Below are 21,642 nucleotides of genomic sequence, written 5' to 3' on the forward strand. Positions count from 1 at the left end.
TAAATGCGAAAAAAACGTCCGAAAATTGTAATAAAAATTGCAACTAAAATCTCATAATAAAAGATCTTCAGATCTGAGCTCAACAATACTTTGCATCATAATTAAGCAATCGGAAAAATGCATTCTATTCAGTTAATACATATTATGCTACGATGAAATACTATTTTCATTCAAAACATCTAGTTTAAAAATTTTTTAAACATTCACTCTTTAAAATACTGTTTCTTTTTATCATCTATATTGTAATATTAAAATCAATCGTAATCTATCTCATTATGTAATCAGAAAAATAGTATCGATTGAAAATACATATTTCATCATTGCATTTATATACCACGACTTGCACAGTCTCATTGAGTCAGATCGGTTCGTAAGTTATTTGAGGTTAGGTTACCTCGAGGCGAGCGTATTGATATTTAGCACATAGTCTCCGACGCAGGAGCAGGTACCGTGCTGAGATGCTTGTCATTGGGATCTGAACTCTCCGAATCTCTGATAGGTGGCCTTGAAAGCGTTTGTTCGATTTCCCTGGTCACACTGATAGTAGGCGGAGGCCTACGGGACTCTTCATCGATGGCGGAAGCCCTCCTGAGTTGATGTCTGTGTTCGTTTGATATGAAGTATGGACCACCACTAGCCTCATCTGGTACATGCAAAGTGTCTTCTTCATCTCCAATGTACCTCCTTTGTATCAAGTCTTCCATTTGCTGGTAATCACACTCCTCAGCATCGCGTAGATGTTCGTTTTCAATCTGCCAAGCCATCTCTGCATTAGACATGCCAGACAAGTTTCTGACCCTCGAAGGTGGTGGAGAAATGGGTGGTGTTCGAGGTGGACTAAGAAGACCACAATAGCTTTCCAATTCATCTGTTATACTGGTGTACTCAGCACGCATGGCCAGTAGAATAGACCTCTGTGTGCTGCCTGCTGAAGACACTGATGGAATCACTGCAACGCGTGGCTCTGCCCAGGTCACGCCCCTTGGAATGCCAGAAGGTGGAAGTATCATTACGTCATCTGACTCTGAACGTGTCCTGCTGGTTTGTCTAATAGGGCGTTCAGTGGAATCTTGTCTGATTGGCTCAGAGGCTGGCGCTTCGCTGCTGGCTTCTCTGCTTGGTTCTTTGCTTGTTGCTTCTTTGCTAGTCTCTCTGCTTAATTCTCTACTAGTCTGCCTGCTGGGATCTGTACTTGGATCTCTGCTACTTGGTTCTCCACTTGCTTCCCTACTTGCGTCTCTGCTTACTTCTTTACTTACGTCTCTGTTTATTTCTCTACTATCTGATTGTGAATCCTTCTTTAGGGTCTCTCCCTCACCGTCCCCTTTGCTCACTTCAGTTTCCTGGCTAGTTGTCGTCTTTATGTCATCCTGAACAGTCTGTCCGTCTCCACTTATAGAGGATTCGTTCCTACTAAGGTTCTCACGAGATGTAACTGTCTCTGAATGCTTAAGCACGTCGTCGTCCATTACTGGTCCTATGTTGAGAAACGTGCCGTCGGTCATTGATCGTACTAATCTTTTTCGTTTGAGTGTAATGCTAGGTAGTTGCGTGTGAGAATCCGTTTCTGAGAGTACTTCTGAGCGCTCTGACACTCTACGCTGACGACCCTCTATCTCGAAAGCTCCTAAGCCCTCCATGTTAGGCATATGGGTCGCCATGAACCGGTGAATGACCCCTAGGTGTGCCAAAGTCTGTTCATTCAGCTCCTCCAACTTGCGGATGCGGAATTCTACAGTCTATAATAACAAAGAAAATTGTATTATTATTTTCTGTGATAAATCCTTATGCTTGTTGAATATGATACATCGTGATTACCTGAAGAGAAGCATTCTGAGTATTCTCCTTCTTGTCTATGTCCTCTATCTTCTGATGCATATTCTCAACCCTCTCCGTGGTAACTTTGATACGTTCTTCTGTAGACATTTGTAGCTTCAATTCTTGCTCACGGAAATAGCCTTCGACACAGTCTTCCTCAAAATCATAGAGACGCTCCATGTCGTCCGCCTCTAAGAACAACTTCAGCCCATTGTCGTACGTTTCACCGGTACTTGCTTTTCCTTGTGTCACATATCGCAGCAAATATTTCACCAGCAGATATATGTGACAAACTACAATGAGCGGGGGAGGTAAAACTGGTTTCTGTTCATATTCCATAACAACAGTAAAACGTTGGAACATCCATACTTGGTGGGCCACCGCGTTTACCTCATTAAAAATATTATTGAAAACCGCGATCAAAAGGTTTATCAATAATATGTTTGCGACTAAAAGATAAATCGACATTACAAAAGGTGTGATCCAGCGGCCTGGTAGGCACGGAATCATTCCCGGCTCGTCCCCACAATCAGGATCTATGTTGTCCGCATATACTTCTCCGTATAACATAAAGTATGGTTCCATGAAGATCTGTGCAACAAGAATTTATGTTCCTTTTAAGTTATTTACATTTGCAAGTATTTAGCGTCAAAAGAAAATGAATATTTGCAGAAAGTACATACATCACGAATGATCCTGAATTTAGGTTCAGCGTTAGGGTTCAAAATTGCTTGTCGAGTGACCCCAAAACTCATTAACACTACTACTAGGAGCACCACAAAGTATGTCATGTTTTTTACCATCTTTCCCATCATGGTAACCAGAGGACCTGAACATAATAATAAAAAAATTATTCATTGTAATAGATATATAAATACAACAAAAATTCATTTAATTGATTTAACATACCAAAGTATTTATTCACACCAAGGATGTTCAATATCCTCAAGTACCAATAAATACAATCGACGCAATAAATGACCCGACCAACGTCGAGAGTGGAGTGTCTTAAACGTAAGGCCAGACCAATTTGAAAAAAAATGATGGCGGCCGCGTCACAGGGATTCCACATATTCCATGCCCACACGCTAAACTTGTGTGAAAGAGTAGCCGGTTCAGATGTTGCGATCTCTCGTACTTTCTCACATCCTAGCGTGCAAATGTATGCAATTGCATAAATTTCTGCCAATGATGGATGATCATCCATGTGTATAAGGATACAATAGGAGAAGAGAACCAAAAAAATGATATATGCTATCTGCAATGCGAAAAAATTTACTTAACGTTTAACATAACGTTTGTTGAAATTTAATCGATATTTATGAATATATAACATACAGCATTGGCCCAGAATTTAGTAATGGGAGCTGTATAAAATTCATATAACTTCTTCCTTAACCTCAATGGCCTGCTGTTCTTAATATCATAGTAGTCAGCGTGTATACTACCATAGGCACGATGAATCCCGTCATCGTTATCCGTCAATACTTTACCATTCTCTTGTACAATCGTTTCCTTCACTACAGTGGTAGTGTGTTCGTTGCTGATTAAAGCCTATATGAAGAAATCAGAATTTCAGAACAAGTATACAAGCACTAGTGATAAATTGTACAGGACATTAACACACAGATAACAGGAATTTTTTAGGTATAATCAAACATGTATCAATGATAGTCTTTACTACTTCTTGGTCATTCTCAGAAACCATTTACAGTACGAATGTTGCTAACAAATTAATCAAAGAAATTAATCAGATAGAATGATACATAGCATGTAAGAAGCAAACATTAAAAACATAAATGTGTCACTGTAGCGTTCTAGAAATATTATAGAAGATTACAGGGAGAGATAGATGATGTACAATAATTTTTGTGCATATAGATGTTTTGTTAACTTCATGTGATCACATGGAATTATGAAAGATATATACAAGCTTGATGAATTTGTAATCTATTGATATGAGAGGGAGTATTACTTGAGATATTGTACAGTATTTTATAATATAAGGGGTTTTATATAAAACGAAAATAGTAGGGCTAAATAGTATAATAATAGAATTCAGTATAAAAATATTTTTGATAAACTAAAAAAAAAAAAGTAAAAAATATATACATAGGAAATATTTATTTTCATTAAATGAACTTATTTAATGGCTACAATACTATAAAAATCAGATAAGAATAAAGAATAGAAAACAATGGGTAGAGTGCAACATTGTATTAAGAAAATCATGGTTGTGTAAAGTATAAATTGTTGGTGCAATGTAGTGCAAGGAAGTGGAAGTTTAGATTACTTATATCACCGAACAATCTTATGTTTCTTTATGTCTCGATTAGAAATGATCGTTTGAACGGAATACAGAGGTTATACCACATTTTGAAACATCAAGTAAAATATATTAAAGACAAATTATCAAAAACATACGACTGGTAATGGTTAGAGACTTTTTGTTAACCGCTGAGTGAAAAACATCGGTATGTCGTGACGACGTTTCGAAAATAAAAAAAAAGTTGTTGTACATGTATATAGATATAACATCAATTAGCTTGTGTGTGTCATTCAAGTTTGTCTTCATAAGAACGATACCGATATTTTGGCGGTGTGTTTTCTTTTCTCTCTCTTTTTTTTTTTCTTAATTAATATCAAACTGAACGATTTTCTTGGAATTATTTATAAGTAATACAGCACGATTCGATTTACAATAGAAGCATTAGTTATCATCCTCACCGGTACGGATTCCGATACTGAATAAATAGAAGTTTTCCTTGATGATAACTAATAACATAAGAAAGATAGTTGAAAAGTGCACCGGAAAGTGTGAACTTATTGGTCATAGAATCATTGCATTTCAGGCCATTATAGATATACCTTAGCGCCTTGTTGGCTGCTGGATTTGTTGCGTACGCTCAGGCTCCTGCGCTGACGTTTCTAAAAAACAATTCATACGCATACCCACATAGTCTATGATTACAGAAACATTGCAATACCTCTAATAGTGATTGATACACTATATACCATGTAATATTGACGAGTTACTAAACACACAAATGCCTTTTCAAATAATATACTCAAGTATATACATATTTAGACAATAAATGTAAGAAAATGATATACTTAAGACAAGTTGTAAATATTTCTTGCTTTTTATCTTTCTACACATATAGAAAAAGATGTATATAAAGGTACAAAATGTATTAGTCCAATGTTAAATAATTAATAACATTTCAAGTTTTGTGTGGAATCTTTAAGTAAATTTAATGCAAACGTCATATAAATAGAACCTACATGCGTACACGTTTTCACATAATCGTTCAAACAACTGTTTTTCAAAACCAGCAACCATTTGTGTTACTGCAAACGTCATCTTTGCAAGTTGAATACACTATGCTCTAAGTAACAACTAAAAAGCAATTATATATTGGATTTAAATTAATTATTGTCACAATTTTTTTTGGATTTACAAATGACGAGAATTTCGATCAACTTTGTTGAATGAATGGACGAAATTTGAAAACGTTATTCAAAAATAATAAAGCAGTGATATCGCCACTATGTCCACAAATAAATTAATAATAATTGCAGCAATGAAAGTGTGTAATGATGAACTCTTATAAATGCAATGATAGGCTGTATTAATGTATTACTACTTATTTAGAATAATTTGCTTTTACTTGTACAAGTTAGACTCATACTGAACAGAAAAATTAGTCAACACTGAGAATCTTATAAATTTTAGTCTTTCTTTTTTAAAATAACTATCAAATAATTATTTAATACTTTTTATCATAATATTAAAAACGAAAATGATTACCTCGACATCGGGACCTGTTGGTACGCTATGCTCTGAATCACTGTCTTCTTTCTCATCCTCAAGAGCAATCAGATGTTCCTCTTGTGTTTGCGGCATCAGTTGCAATTCCTCGCGACTTTTGAATTCCAAACGTGCTATATAAAATGGACAAACCAGTCCAAGCACAACCTAATGAAGATTAAAAGAAATAATGCAAAGATAACAGAATAGACCTACATCATTCAATTACCTTTAAATTTGTATTTTTTCTAGTTCGAAGCCCACCCATCCACAAATCAGCCAAAATAATTTGGCTGCAAGGGTGTGCCAAGAGAGGTCGGTGATTAGCCGTGACGGCCAATGAAAGACACGTCTGGCCAGACCAGTTCTGAAGTTCAGAAGTCAATAGTTGTTGCGTTTGATCATCATCTTGACGATAACAGTAATCTAGCAATTCTAAAGCTATAAAAAAAGATAATGATGAAAAAACAATGTAATAAATCACAAAAAATACTAGAATATTCCACTATGAGCATATCAGTACCAATATTTTCAAATTCCTTTCCATAACTGCGCAACTCATCGTAAACTTCCGTTTCGAGGTCATCTTCAGCAGCCTCGTGCGCCATGGCTTTGTATAATTTAAGAGCAACGAGTGCCTTCGCTAAAGCCTCCTCACCATGTTGCCACATTAACAGAGCCATTTGCTGGCGTTTCGTTAATACAGCCCAGATAAGTAATTCATTGAACGGATAATCGAAGAGCGGAGTGTCTCGATTAGCCGGTAAAGTTTCCGCGAGAAGACTCATCGTTAAGCTGTCCTGTTTGCTCCCAGAGCCTGAATAGTAACGCATAGTGGGACCAAGAGCGCAACTGTTTCGGTGCATGTGCTGAGGATGCGCTCCAGATCTCTTCATCACTTTGGTATATATCACGCGGAACCTTCTGCGTGTGTATTGCGATCGATACGCTCCGCCCATTAATTTATTTATCACTAATCCGATGTCATGCAGGGTGTACATGTAACCCCGTGGAATATTTGGTCGAACGTCGCGGAGAATGTAACCCAATGTGTTTGAAGGGCCTTCTTTCTAGATAATGGACACAGATAAGAAAAGCGCATGTTCGTCATAGAGTTATAAATAAAAAATAGAGGACTTACGGTATTATATAATTCCTCAAGGCGAGGTATGGATAAGAATTTGCGCATAGAAACGCCATTTTCTAACAGAAGCTTCACGAAGTCGATTCTATCGTGTTGCAACGCTTGCATCATTGCTTGTTCTAGAGCACCTGATGGCCAATTTTGACCATAAACGAATATTTCACTGCGTGCTATGTCCACTCTATTCCAAATTAGTGATAATGATAGTTGTTCGGCTGGGGATAGTTGTTTAGACTTGAACAGAGCTGTTAGTATAGTTTGGTCGAGCTCTTGGGGCCGTTCTTGAGTTATTCTAAATACTGTTATCTGTGAATAGATGATTATTATTTTTTATTAGTTTTGTATATTGCCTAATTATTGGTACGGACTTACCAAGTGCTTTTTACGTGTACACTGCAAAAGTTCAGAATACAATTGAGATGCTTGTTCGCCGGATACCTTGAAAGTGCGCTTGATAGTATCTAAAAGATGTTCTCTCATACTCTCTAATGGTCCCTCGTTCTCCCCATTATCTCCGTCCACTTCAGACGCGTATCTAAATATTTTTTTTATTTCATTTCGTTGTTAAAATATTATTACATTAAAAAAATATACAGTCAGTTGGGTGTGATGTAATTACTTATGCATAAAAGCGATGAGATCAGCCGCTCGACCTGAGCCATCACAGACTACTACAGGAACAGGAGGAACGTCTGTAACATATTCTAAAACAGATCGAATCGTGTTTGTTCCTCCTTCAATTACTAACGCCACAACAGGGATACTGCTATGTGTATCTGCAATGAGAGATTTATATATTATTTAAAATATAGTAATTAAAATGTTAAATGGTATTTTAAGTGAAATTACATGGCTGTAATTTTAGGTTAGAAATATATTTTTCCAATCTCCTACGTAGCACGATCTCTGCACCATATCGGCCACCAGTGCCGTTATCCACTAATAAAAAATATGCATGACGATTGTTTAGAACTGCGTATTTAGACTTAAAAAATAATTATAACAAATATTGTAATAAATATATCTATGGAATTTTAAAATAACATGAGTGTGAAACTGAGCCTCACCATGGAGATGAAAGGCAATCATAAGGTACTTCACCTCCACGTCCTACAAGTTCGTGGCTTTTATCTAAAATTCCCCATGGCGCTATGCCAATGCTCACAACCCGACCTTGTCTTTGAGATCTTTCCAATAGCAGTGCATCTCCTACTTGTCTTGTGACGCCTGCGAAATTAAAATACATAAAATCATTAAAATTTTTCTAATTTAAATTCATATTATATTTCATCAATCATTTTTTTCAATCCACCTGTATTGGTTCCACCAGTGAATATCCATGCACCAGTTGTCTTTGCTGCCTTTAACAACCCTTTCCTTAGAACTTTCTTTAAAGTAGGTTGCAGTTCAAAGTTAGAACGGCCGCCATGTACTGTGATCAGTAGCTTAGGTAATCCCAAGTTCCATTCTCTACACAGTAGCTGTACTATTGGTTCTGGCCTTGTGTCATAAGCAAGTCTTACATACTGTAAATAAAATATTGATACAGGAAAATTTAATTATATATTTTATAACATCAGTTTTATTGTAAATTATTTACCTGAGCTTTTGTTGGATGTGGACCACCTTGAAATTCAATTGTACCATATGCATCAGTTGGAAATGGGCGTGTGTTTTTTGCAGGAGACCATTGTTCGCGATCTTTTTCTTTGGTATTACTAGCAGTGTAACTTTGTACATCTATACCAGCTCTGCAGTGATGAGTATAAGAATATCCACAACAACATCTATAATAATCAATTGTTTATTACTATTTTTACTGTGAGGAAGGGACTAGATGCACTTGGGTACAAATAGCTCTTGATCATTAAAGCAGATGATAGTTTTCTTTACAATATAAGGAATGGTATTAAAGAATAATAGTGTATATAAATTGTACCCCTTTGCAACTAATCTTTGCTTTGATAAATAAGGATCACCTATGATTGTACAACATATATTTTATATTTTCTCGTTATACAGGGAAATTTTTAAGTGTACATGGTTCAAAAAACTATTAGCTACTGCACAGGCAAAAATTTAAATATTTTACACACAATCATTATTGTTAAGATTATTCTCATAAGTTATTACTCGACATAGTTATTGTTTAAATACTATGAAGTATGATATTACCGTAACAGTTCTTGTACAAATATAATTCATTTACATAGCTGCATGGTGTAATGAATATGAGCTCTAGGAGAAAACAAAGCGTTTCATGAGAAGCGGTAAAAACAAGAACGTAAATTTAAAATAATGTTCTGTCAGTGTGGACTTTTAAAAAGAAGCAATTCAACAACTGTATAATGCAATTTTGTGCAGATTTTGTTATATACACTATGAAAACTTAGAGTTTAGCAGCTTTTTTGGTACAAACCATTATTGCTGAGAACTGTGCAGAATGCATGTAATGTAACAGTATTTTATTAATGACTACTCAAAAATATGAAAAGAAATATGTAAATTATTTTCTCTTGAAAGCAGAAACAACACTTAGCTTAGGATAAGAAATATATATGATACATTTTGAAATATAAATTTGATATATTTGCAGAAGCAATATTAAATATTAAATATCTTTGTCAAATCGCCTATTTTTTCTTTCTTTTTTTTTTTTAATAAAGAACACAAGATTTTCAATTTCAAACAAAACCCACAATGAACTCTCACCTGGAAGTGGTGATCACATCATACTCTGCATTCTTATCTCCCTTTACTTGCATAAACCTATAAATGGAATGAAAGAAAGAAAAGTAAATGGAAAGAAAATGAACATAAGAAAATGTGTTAGTAATGACCTGGAAAAATTCAGAAATCAGTTTTCAATAATAAATATCTAAATAATAATATGTTCCAGCGACTGCAAATACCACATAAAAAACAGGGTAACAAGTTTATAAATAACAATTAAAAGTTAAATTGTTTAAAAAAGTATATTAAAGTTAATAATTGCAATTTATGACTATTATAAATAATTACCCTACTTATATTGCCTCTGCAAAAATATTGTCCCTTCAGAGAAACAAAATATATGTAGCTACTTATTTATCAGTGTATGACAATCACATTTAAACAGAATAAACAAATATAGAAGTTCAGTAATGCATGATTATGCAGTTGCATACAGAAAAAAATGATGTCTAGAATGATGTACATTGAAAACAGTTTATTTATTGTATTTCGTAAAAAATAATATATCCAAGATTTTTTAAATAGAAAAAGAATATGACACTGAATTGTACTTATTTGATATTTTAATATGTAATTAATTGTAATTTATCATAATGTGTAACATGAAAATGTATTCTGTAAGAATGTTTAAACATAAATAACTTTGGAAGGACAGTAAGTATTACATACTTGTGTTCATCTTCAGCACTTGGAATAAATTTTGAGCATTCCCTCTTTTGGAAAGTTGCCTCTATCCAACTGCGTTCAGTTGCCTACAACATCATTTGCTTGCAATTATAAGACAATATGTACTCTAGATTGTTTTATTACTTATAGGATATCATAATAAATATTCTAAATATGTATACATATTTAAATATAAAATATTAAAGAAAAAATAAACAAAACTAAAATATGGTATACCTTTGCCTTTTTTCTCTTCATTTTAGGAGTACTGGCTCCACAAATAATACTTCCGATTGCCATCTTGATATGTACATGTATTCACCTTAACATTAACCAATACACTACTACAAAACAGCATCAAACAAAACTAAATGTAAATGATTAAAAGTATAAATGAACATATTATGCATTCCTAATATTTTTATTTGCAATATTTTCTTACAAAAATTTAAGAAGAAGAAATGAAACGTTTCAAACTTATTGACATTGTGCACTAATAAGGCTTGAAATAAAAAATTCGATATTATAAATTAATTAATAAATTATTATTACTAACAAGTATCTAAGTAACAATTATATGTATTGATGAATAATATGATATTTAGGCAATGGGAAATTCTTTTAAAATGGCAAGTAGTTAAAAAACATTAAGTTCAACTTAAGGAAGCCAATAAAACTTGCATGCAACTGAGATAAGATAAATGACAGAGATAAGAAACATAATTTTTAAGTGCTGCACTTCCTATATGAATCTTGTTGATAATTAATTACATAAAATACAAATATTTTCTTGTGGCAATTGAAGTTAATTTATTTAATTTCTTGTACATAAATGACTTTTATTTTTTAATTTTAATTGTTAAATAGTACAGTAGAGAAAAGGCAACAAGTATATTATCTGAAATGTTCTACTCTAATATACAAAACAAAATTAATAATGTTAACTAATGTGGTGGTGTTAAAACATTTTCTTATACTTACCATTCGACAACTTTTGGTTTTGTCTATCATATCTACATAGAACTGCATGAACAATATTAATACTTGTATTGAGCTTAATAAAATAGAATTGCAATTCAAAAGTAGAGATTGCAACTAATAACTACCAGCAAATATTTAACTGGTATAGATAAATCAAATTATCTGAAAAGAATCAAGGTATAATTCATATGTAAATCTATACTGATAAGAATATTAATTGCAATATTTTAACTCGCTTGATTTATTCTAAATCTAATGTCACACACTTGTTACATTATAAAGTCGATGTTTATTCACCATGTAATATTACGTTTCCATTAAAATTTTAAATTCAAAAAAATCATGAATGTCCCGTTCATAAATTTTTAATTTAAATGTAAATTTAGAATTGAGGAAAAAGCAAAGATTAAACAATATTCGGACATCATAATCGTGACAATTTAAAACCGGCGGGAAAATTCACGATCTGTCATGTGCTTGTAAGTTAACCTGGCTACAACGATGACATCGAATCTCTTCCTTAATATTTAAAACTTCAATCCCAATGCAATATAACATTTCAATTAGTATGCACGTAACAAACGTTCGAATGTTCAATAACGAACACAAAACGACGATACTGGTCTATACGTACCTTAAAAGTACGTGAGTGAAAATTTTCAAGTGGTCGTACTCATCGCGCGTGAAATATTGCACACGCAGGGAAAAGCACGCTCCCGTGTGTTCGTAATTATTTTACGACACCTAATGCAATTCATAAACTCCTTGTTTCCTCCTTTTCTTTTCTTTACGTCATGCAAATTGAACGTTGCACGATACTTATGCACAGTGTTTGCATTTTACTACGTCGCGGGATGTTTCGTTATTTAAACGAAACTATGCCGTGGAACATGTAGAAATATCGACGGAATTCGACGAAAGTACGCGGAGAATTCGTTCCATTATTCGCGTATCATCCCTTGGAAATATCGAGCTTGCTCCCCTGCATCGTTACTGACAAAGTAGGCCAAGAACAAGGTTAACTCTAACATTGACTCGAAGATATCGGCGATAGTATCAACTGCAATGTTCAAATCGTAAATTGAAAGGTTCACGATTCTAGCGAAAAACTAGATGCGACGATTTTTTGAGTATCGTGTATTGGAATTGTAAATGTTTAGTGCTTATTATCACGTGATATCCTTGTGAGTTTAATTACAGGGTACTGGTTCGCTAGTAAGAAGAGATTTTAATTAAAATGACCTCGAGGCACGTTATTTTCCATATCATAAAGATGCTCAAATCGTATAAATTTTAAATTGTACATTATACATTAATTCTTTTAATCTTTTATTCAGTATCATATATATGTATGTATGTTTCTATATTCATTTTTTTAACTAGGAGTAAAAAATTTGAGTAGTTACCTCTATGTTGCCTCATGTGTAATTCAAACTGAAATGATAAACAGTTTGTAAATTAAAAATATAAATAAATGAAAATATCAAAATTAAAAATTCAATTCTCTGTGTAATTATAAATTGTTTAATAATAAGATTAGTAATATAATTTTATAAGTCACGCTGTATTTACACCAAATGTATATAATAAATTGTACAATACATCGAAAGTTACAGAATTTATTCTGGTTTTTCGGGACCAGTCACTTTAGGTTTACTAGAGGATTCTATTTCTGTTTTATTGGCTCTGTTTGATCGGAGAACCGCACCTGGACTAGGGTATGGCCTCATTTGGTAAAGTGGTCCTGAGGCAGTTGTGTCTGCTCCCGTTTTGGCTTCATTATGTCTTGCTAAACCATCAGACCATTTGCCTCTGTAAAACAAATTATATAATTAAAATACGAAATTAAATACTTGGATATTTAAAACAGCATTATTAGAAGAATGTACCTTGGAATATCACTGTAGGATGCTGGATCCATAGGATCCAAAGTCCTGTCTTTTTTCTCTTTATTTTCGCACCTTTCCAACCTTTGATTTCTTTTATTATCTCCCGATTTATGTCTCGGTCTATTTTCTAATTTTTTATCCTTTTTCGGCTCTGGTTCGTCTACCTAAAAAATTGAACAACTATTTAAAACAGCAATCACAAAACATCAAATTTTTAAGTTTTATTCAATTTCAAGTTGATTACTAACTTCCATTGGTTCCTGCTCACTACCACTGTCATCACTTGACATATTATCATCTTGATCTGCTGCTTTAAGATGTAGTTCTTCTCTTAATTGAGAAGCTGGCTGAGATATTTGACATTTTGGATGACCTGGTGGTAGCCAGGATACTAAATCAGAAGACCAATCCCAATAATAATGCTGACCACTGATAAAAAAATTGGAGAGCTATTAATGCATGCAATATTTAAAATGGTAGTGTTTAAAATAAAAGAAGAAATCAAAACTCACGATCCTGGATCATAAACAGCTTTCCAAGTTTCTGGTAAAGGGTATTTTTGTATTAACCTCATTTGTTTTTTTAAGTATTTGTCAGAAGGTTGTACATGTCCAAGTCCCCACAATTCTTTACACTTCTTTGTACATTCATGGTAAATATTATATTTATTGGGACATCCACTGTAACCCTAAAATAAAAAATATAAGTCAATATGTTTTAAATTTTACGAATTTTTATTATTAATTATAATTCTTTTAAGGCAATGTTTACCATAAATTTTTGTGAAATGTCAATTTGATTAATGTCATCTTTTGTACTATCATAATCTTCAGCTATTACTTCTTCATGGATCTTTTTTCTAGATTCCTTTTTAGCGGATTCTAAAAACAAGTTATTTTCATACACTTTCTTAAATAATTTGGCCTTGTTTTGTGTGATACTTAAGTTACATTACATATTGAAACATACTAAGGTTATGTTATTTTTGCTTCTAAAAAAAATTCACTGATAATGATATCTCTATAATAGTTGCAAATTATAAAATGATAAAAAATGGAACAAAATTGTCATGTACAATACATTTTATGCACAAATAAGTAAAATTACCATACCGTGCTTTTCCGAGCCAGAAATAAGTCCTCTTTTCGCAAGTCGTGCAGCTAACGCAGCTGGAAGTGGCATTTTATAATTTTAATATTTACTCACTTCTTTTTATATTTTTAACATGTTAATAAATTCACAACTTAAAAAACATAATTCTTTTACATTCGAGTCTTGTATGTGCACTTTAAAGCCAATTAAAATATGACACCACAGCGAGGTACAGAATAGACCTTGCACCAGAAACAACGTACAGGATAGACCTTGTATAGTTGGGGCCACGATATAGCGAGGTCGTAAATTAAACTCTCACGAATCGGCATCGATTGATGTTGCGGCACTCAAGGCCGTGTGTTGCAGTCTGTTTGAGGGTTCCAACAATAAACGAATGGTAGCATATGATTTGGTACTTCAAGTAGAAAATGGTATTTCATTTACAAATGGAAAATATGTTAATATTAAAGCTACACAATCTTTTTGCACTTTCTATCTGTATATAACACGAGTAGATAAACTAAGATGCTAAAGACCTCAATAAGACCTTTACTTGTAACCGTACTTTACAGAACGTACGTTACAGAAGAAAAAAACCCTAAATTGTCCTAGCTGCATGCAGTTTTCAGTAAATATATTAGAATCAGTTTGACTTTCGCTGGATACAAAAATTCTTTGTACGGTCCTGGCTATGGTTTCAAGTACTTATCTGCTCGTATTTCTGTCAATTTCGGGGTCCCGGCAGCTAAAACATGTTTACTTTGACGCCTAACCGATTTTACCACCTAGCTATATCGTGGCCCCGACTATACCTAATATATTTTTGTGTTCAACGTTCTGAAATACCGATCGTGTAAAAAATAGAGTTCTTGTGATGCCTTCTACGATATAAAGCGGTGAGTTTAGGAATTACATACAAACCAACCATTAAAGATGGTAAAGTTCATAGATGTAAAAATCCTCTTTTATTAAATTTGTATATAAAGATACATACTTACATATATTGGATTGCTTGGGAAAACTGTTCACGGTCTTTTGACAGCAGTAGGGCACGCGCATGTGATAAATCATCTACTAATAAGCAATTACGTTACCTTTTTATTTGTAATTTCATAGTTACGTTTCATTCCAATTCGAACCATTATTAATGTTGTAATCTTATTCTATACTGCATCGGTAACGTTGGTAGCGACACCGAAATAATAAGGGTCTTCTCGGCCCCAAAGCCCCGGACGAAAAGTTTCATAAGATGCTAGGTTTATCCTGTACGTCGTTTGTGGTGGTACAGGTTACTTTTTTAATTTTAATATTCCAAAATGAATGTTACTAAAATTTAAAGGATCCAGAAAATACAATATTTCCACAGACGACGTGCAAGATAAACCTTGCATTTTATGGGACTTGTTGTTCGGAGCTTTGGGGCCAAGAAGACCCTTACCATTTTCGGGTCGCTACCAACGTTACCGATTCAGTATAGAATAAGATTACAACATTAATAGCGGTTGGAATTAGAATTAAACGTAACTATGAAATTATAAATAAGAAAGTAACGTAATTGTTTATTAGTAGATGATTCTACTAATGCATGTTCTACTGCTGTCAAAAGATCGTGAACAATTCTACCTACGTAACCCAACATATATATGTATCTTCATATGCAAATTTAATAAAAGAGGAATTTTTGCATCCGCCGACTTTACCATCTTTAATGGTTGGATTGTAATTTCTAAACTCACTGCGTTATATTGTAGAGGGTATAACAAAAATACTGATTTTTTACACGATCGGCATTTCAGAACGTTGGACATAAAAAAAAACATTAGGTGCAAGTAGCGTTGCCATCCGTCCGGGTTTACCCGGATTTGTTCTAGTTTTTAAGGTGTCCGGGGTCGTCCAGAGAGATTTTCTCTAATGATCCGGGTTTTCCGATGTTCGGTTGCTGTTCAATCCGTTAGCTGCCACCGATCATCTGTGTTATCATGTTATCTGTGCGTTGCATACGGTGATCTAGTATGCGTCAGACGCACCTCTACTAATATACTGGATAGCAATGCATCTGTTTTTCTAGGAGTGATTTTCAAGTGTTGCGTTCGCATCAGGCACATCAGAAGCAGTCCAGATGCAAAAAACGCAAGAAAGAAGTTGTTATCTTGGAATATTGTAATTAATCTAAAAAATAGAAGTGACTAGGTTTCAAGCAGAAAAGTTCGGGGTTTCAATGCTCTTTATTCTAGATTAGTGACTTTATAAATTGCAACCCTAGGTGCAAGGTCTATCCTGTACCTCGTCTGAGATATTTCTTAATTGCAAAGAAGGAAGAAGTAGTTTATTATTGTAACTTTTGCTTAATTTTAATAATTGAATGCTTAAATAGAAGCAGGCATGCAAAATAATTACTTCAAAGCTGAAAATGAAATAATAGAACACCATGATAAGTTTTTCTGCATGCATAGAGAATCCATTATACAAACATTTGAGCGCTTTAAGCAAGCGAGAAGGAGATAGGCTGAGGAGAAACAGGGTGAATGAGTGATGTCCAGAAAACACTTAACTTCATAGACGACACATGGTGACAGTAATCGTTCAGAATATATTTACAAGAGCAGTACAAAGAATAACGCGATATTACACGTACATATTTGTTGTTACGTACACTAACAAGTAATTGGTAAGCAGGTGAACAGTTTAATTGTTAATCGAGGCACGTGACAATAAGGCATTTCTACAGAGGACAAAATACGATCGTGCACATGTAAGACGTATCTCATTTTTCCATGCTTCTTCATTGTTTACTCATTACTTAAAGCCTCTTAAGCTTGTTATTTGCATTCGAGAACGGTTATACATGACTTCTGCATTATGAGTTTTTTTTTTTTTTTTGACACTACCAGAAGCACCTATACCGAGTGTCTCACTTTTCATTGCCACTTTAAAAAAAGATATTTTCGTTAAAACATTTTCATTATACAAAAAAGGATATCAGGAAGAATTTAATTTTTTCTAAAAGAAAAAAAAATATAATTAATTTCTGTTTTTTTATCAGTGTATCACGTTATAATTCTTAGCAATCTGATCTTCCAACAATATTAACCACGTTAAAACTATGTTAACAATTTTTATTTTATTATTAAAAGACAAAAATAGCAACGACGTTCAAGGTGGTCACTATAAATAAAACACCCCGTACACGACGTACGTAAAATCGTTAATGGTATTTTTATCGGTACACAAGGTTATCTGAAGGTCATATTGCTAAAGTCATCGAACTCATGCTGCAAACATATTCGATGAATTTTTATGATCTAGAAGAAAATTATATGTACGTTATTTATTCCTAGTCAAAATCTTCCTAAAACATTTTTTCGTACCTATTAAAGCAATAAAAATATTCAAAGAATGATCAAGATAATCAGGACACTCGGTATGCTGGGAGTGTTTTCGTGCAGCGTCTGAAAATTCAGTTAGCACGACCGAGCGAAATAGAGAGTCGTAGAATGGCGCCGATCTTACATGTTCACAATCGTACGAATTACATTAGTGGACGTCACAGTGAAAGTTGTGTTAGTACGTCGGTGCAAAAAATGCGTATCTGTGTTATTTATCGCTTCTCTGCGTGTCTCGTTACACCGATTACACAATAGTATACCACATTGTTTGTTAAGAGTGTATGTCTTTTCACGGTTGTGTATGTGTACGTGTGTGCACGGATTACAAACGTGGTAGAAAGATTTATCGCTTGAAAATCAAGTACAAGTTCGAGTGTAGAGTTTCGAGATCGAGAAGAGTCGAGACAACAGATGGGTAATGATGATCGAGCGACAACGAGTGCATGTACGGACCGTACACACGGTATATAATGTGTTTACGTTGAGGTGCGATACTTTACACAGAGAGTATGCGTGTTTTCGTTTTCGAGCGAGAAAACAGAAAGAGAAAGAGAGAGAAGATCGCTGCTTAATGGCGGAGAAGAATTATCGAGAAGAATCGGATAGAATTTTTACGTAAAAATATTAAAAAGAAAATGATACGTATAAAAAGTAATGTACTGTAAAGTTTTTCAATTTTTTACAGGTTATTTAAGCGTTAATAATGTTTGCAAAGGCTTTACAATTTTTATCATAGCTCGTTAGTGATCAAAGAAAAAAAGATTAAGCATAGAAATAGTACTATGTAGATGGTTTGCGCGTGTTTGTTTTTTAGACACGGTTGGGAACATCGAACAACGAAGATGTATACATTGTAAATGGGAATAGACGTTTACGAAGTGGACAATCATGAAACAATTAACGAAACATGATCGTGGTCCAGAAAGAAGAGTTTACAACGGCCACAGATACACCACAGTGTTAGTTATTTTGTCACAATTGTTGTTTATTGGAACGTGCACGAATTTTGCTTTCATTTTTGAACAATGAACACGATATCTCAGAAAGTGTGCCGTAATTTTTGAAAATTTTCAATGCTGCTTTTTTAAATAGAAAATTTCCATTTTATTCGCACACGTTCAATAAGTTAACAAAGACGCATAATTTATACAATAATACGTACTTCTACCCGTATAATTTACGTCATTGAATTGTAACATATAAAATATGCATTTTTTAAAAATGATTGTTCGAATTTTTTCATTAATCAATTATTGTAAATTTTGAAACTTCAGGTTCAGTATATTTCTAATAAACTTCATATATGTTACAATCCATTAATTTCGGAAAGAAGACAATGGAACAGGCAATTTTTTTTTTTTTAGATACATCGATTATTTTGTACAGAAGAAACCAATGACTTTTTTTGATCGCACAAATACCTCTCGATATTTATATCCGGTACCGAAGAAACTCGGTTTCGAGTTCCAATTGAATCGATTTAATTATTTTTTATATATCGTTTTCTTAGAAAAATATTTCGATGTGAATTATATATTTTTTCTGTGCTCTATAAAACATGGCACTTTTCTCCGTGTAATGTTTGCGTAAAGAGATAAATCAATTGATCAAAATGATCGATTTATTTAAAAAAAAAAGAGAGACAATCGGAACTTTATAAAAAAAAAACGATTATCACGTACATATTTTGTACAAATAAATTCATTAAATCTCGTTCGAGTATAAACACAGAGTATCCTTAGTTCTCGAGCAATATCGAACGTGCAAAATTCCTAACCCTTAAGAGAAACATTCCTGAAAAATTAGATTTGCAGGAACGGTGGTTTGATGTAAAAAATTATGTTACAACCAATGAACAACTGTTAATTTGTGGTTTGGTACGATACTTTTCAAGCACGTGCGAATTTAGTATTCTCTGAGTAAAACACGTATTGTGAATAACCTTAAAATAACATTAGTATCTACGCCACTAACTTCGTCCTTATTTTTTTCAAAATATACTCATATTTAAATAAAAAGAAAATCGATAATGTATTATAAAAAAGTTATAAGTTAAATTTACAGATTTTCCTAGTAAAGACATCAATATCGTTTTCATTGTTTTTCTCCATGTCGATAATCGAGAGATCATCTCTTAAAGAAATCGATAGATCGATCGATTTCCATCCGCACATGCTCGAGTGGCGTTTAAATAAAATACATACTGCCAAATATAAAAACCAAGTAAAATGTATTCTATGGGAAACATCATATCATTATGCTGATACACTGAAATATAACCACAATGTGTGTTTACAATGTTCTGCGCGCGCGTGTATGTACGTCTGGTGTGTACGCGTATGCGTGTATACCTGTGTTGAGAGAAAAACGAGTTTTGTGATGTGCACTGAGACCGTATGAAATAATCATCGACATATTTACTTTCGCTAAAACTCTCAGACAATGATCATTATACTGACCGGGCAATAAGCGATTACAGCGCATATGGTTCATTTATGATCAGTAATAATAATAATTATAATAATAATAATACAAATAATAATAGTAATAGTAGCAGTAATAGCAGTAGCAATAATAATAGTAGTAGTGGTGGTTGTGGTAGTAGTAGTAGTACTAGTATAGTAGTAAAAGTAGTAGTAGTAGTAGTAAAAGTAGTAGTAGTAGTAGTCGTAGCGTAGTAGTAGGAGTAGTAGTAGTAGTAGTAGGAGTAGTAGTAGTAGCAGTAGGAGTAGGAGTAGTAGCAGTAGGAGTAGGAGTAGTAGCAGTAGTAGTATAGTAGCAGTAGTAATAGTAGTAGTAGTAGTAGTAGTAGTAATAGTAGTAGTAGTAATAGTAGTAGTAGTAGTAGTAGTAAATGGTAATGATCACGATAATTCATGACGATGACGATAACCTTAACGAGGACTCACGATGATTATTATTATTATTATTATAGTGTATTGACAATAATATAACATGTAACAACGACCGGATATGTCGAGCACCAAAGAAATACGTGTAAACAAGTAACGTGTTTTAAATCGGACAATTACGAGCACTCTGAAAAATATTTTTTTTTGTTTTGTCTGCTGTATTTTTAGTTATTTTAACTAATGGTAAAATAAGTACTTTCGAAATCTTGACAGATCTAAGTGACACAGAAGCCACATTTTTTTTTCCATTATTAGAATATTTTTAACAATAAAATCTTAATCTATTAATTGGAAATGGATATTTTTTCATTTTTATTTTTATTTGAAATTTTGTTCAATTATAATTTTCCCCTCTTATTGTCCCTTATTATAAGACGTTGAATTCTGAAGATTTGTGAGACTTTAAATATCTAATTTAACCAGGAATTAATATCGAAGTGTAAAGAAAAATGTGACGAAAAAATAGAGTGACCGCACGTGCCCGATATTTCCACGCGACAACTGCCGGTGTACCATTCCACCCAGGCGTGTCCATTATTGTACCTCATACATGTCTCGTGTGGCGTTTCTCCACGTGCATTATTAACGAAGCAACAAAAACGAGCAAACATGTTCCTTCACGCCTAATTTGTCTCGCGAGTTCCACGAATATACAACGATCTTGGCAACCATATTTTCCAAAAATCACGAATTACAATTGCGAGCCTGTAAAACCAAGTCTTCGGTACTTAATAAGAGAATATCACCGGAAGGAAAAAAAGCAAAGAAATGAAAAGGAAAAAATGAAAGAAAAGAAAATAATATAAAAAAAAATATATATATAACACGAACTCGGAGGAAAGGAAAAAAAACATAAAAGATCGATTCGTCTCTCTTCGAAAATCGGCGAGAATGTCACGAATGGCACACACTATTACGAATTACGAGAGAGAAAATAAAAACGTTATTTTCGTTTTTTGTCTTCGCAGATTTGTTATCACTGTCTACTTAAAACGCACAACACTATAATACGCCATAATATATGCTTTCTGTTTTTTTTTCTGTCTGTTTAATCATTAATATCTATATAGCACGTTACGCAGTTACGTTTTTTTTTTCTTTTAAACTTCGGTATAATTACATGTACAGTAATTTTTCTTTCTCTCTATTTTTTAAAACCCTCTTTCTTTTATACACCTTTCTTCCTTTCTCCTCCTTTTCATCAATC

General features: G+C 33.5%; 2 protein-coding genes across 2 annotated transcripts; both read right to left on the bottom strand.

The window, feature by feature from the left end:
• Positions 1 to 372: 372 nt before the first annotated feature.
• Positions 373 to 10,472, bottom strand: LOC108579761 (transient receptor potential cation channel trpm). Its single transcript, XM_017943368.1, is given in 18 exon segments — positions 373 to 1,739; positions 1,819 to 2,409; positions 2,502 to 2,647; positions 2,728 to 3,076; positions 3,157 to 3,372; positions 5,630 to 5,797; positions 5,859 to 6,070; positions 6,153 to 6,699; positions 6,771 to 7,079; positions 7,146 to 7,308; positions 7,393 to 7,549; positions 7,623 to 7,758; positions 7,831 to 8,000; positions 8,086 to 8,299; positions 8,374 to 8,560; positions 9,486 to 9,542; positions 10,176 to 10,258; positions 10,410 to 10,472. Coding segments are annotated over 18 exon segments (5,091 nt in total). The 3' UTR covers positions 373 to 416.
• Positions 10,473 to 12,718: 2,246 nt separating this feature from the next.
• LOC108579784 (polyglutamine-binding protein 1) lies at positions 12,719 to 14,377 on the bottom strand. Its single transcript, XM_017943394.1, has 6 exons — positions 14,155 to 14,377; positions 13,814 to 13,923; positions 13,555 to 13,730; positions 13,291 to 13,471; positions 13,043 to 13,206; positions 12,719 to 12,965 (listed from the first exon to the last, which is right to left on the bottom strand). The coding sequence occupies exons 1-6, from the start codon at positions 14,222 to 14,224 to the stop codon at positions 12,773 to 12,775; spliced, it is 894 nt and encodes a 297-aa protein (XP_017798883.1). The 5' UTR covers positions 14,225 to 14,377; the 3' UTR covers positions 12,719 to 12,772.
• Between the last annotated feature and the right edge of the window lie 7,265 nt (positions 14,378 to 21,642).

The sequence above is a fragment of the Habropoda laboriosa genome, unplaced genomic scaffold (assembly GCF_001263275.1).
Source record: "Habropoda laboriosa isolate 0110345459 unplaced genomic scaffold, ASM126327v1 scaffold72, whole genome shotgun sequence".
Classification (NCBI taxonomy): Eukaryota; Metazoa; Arthropoda; class Insecta; order Hymenoptera; family Apidae; genus Habropoda; species Habropoda laboriosa.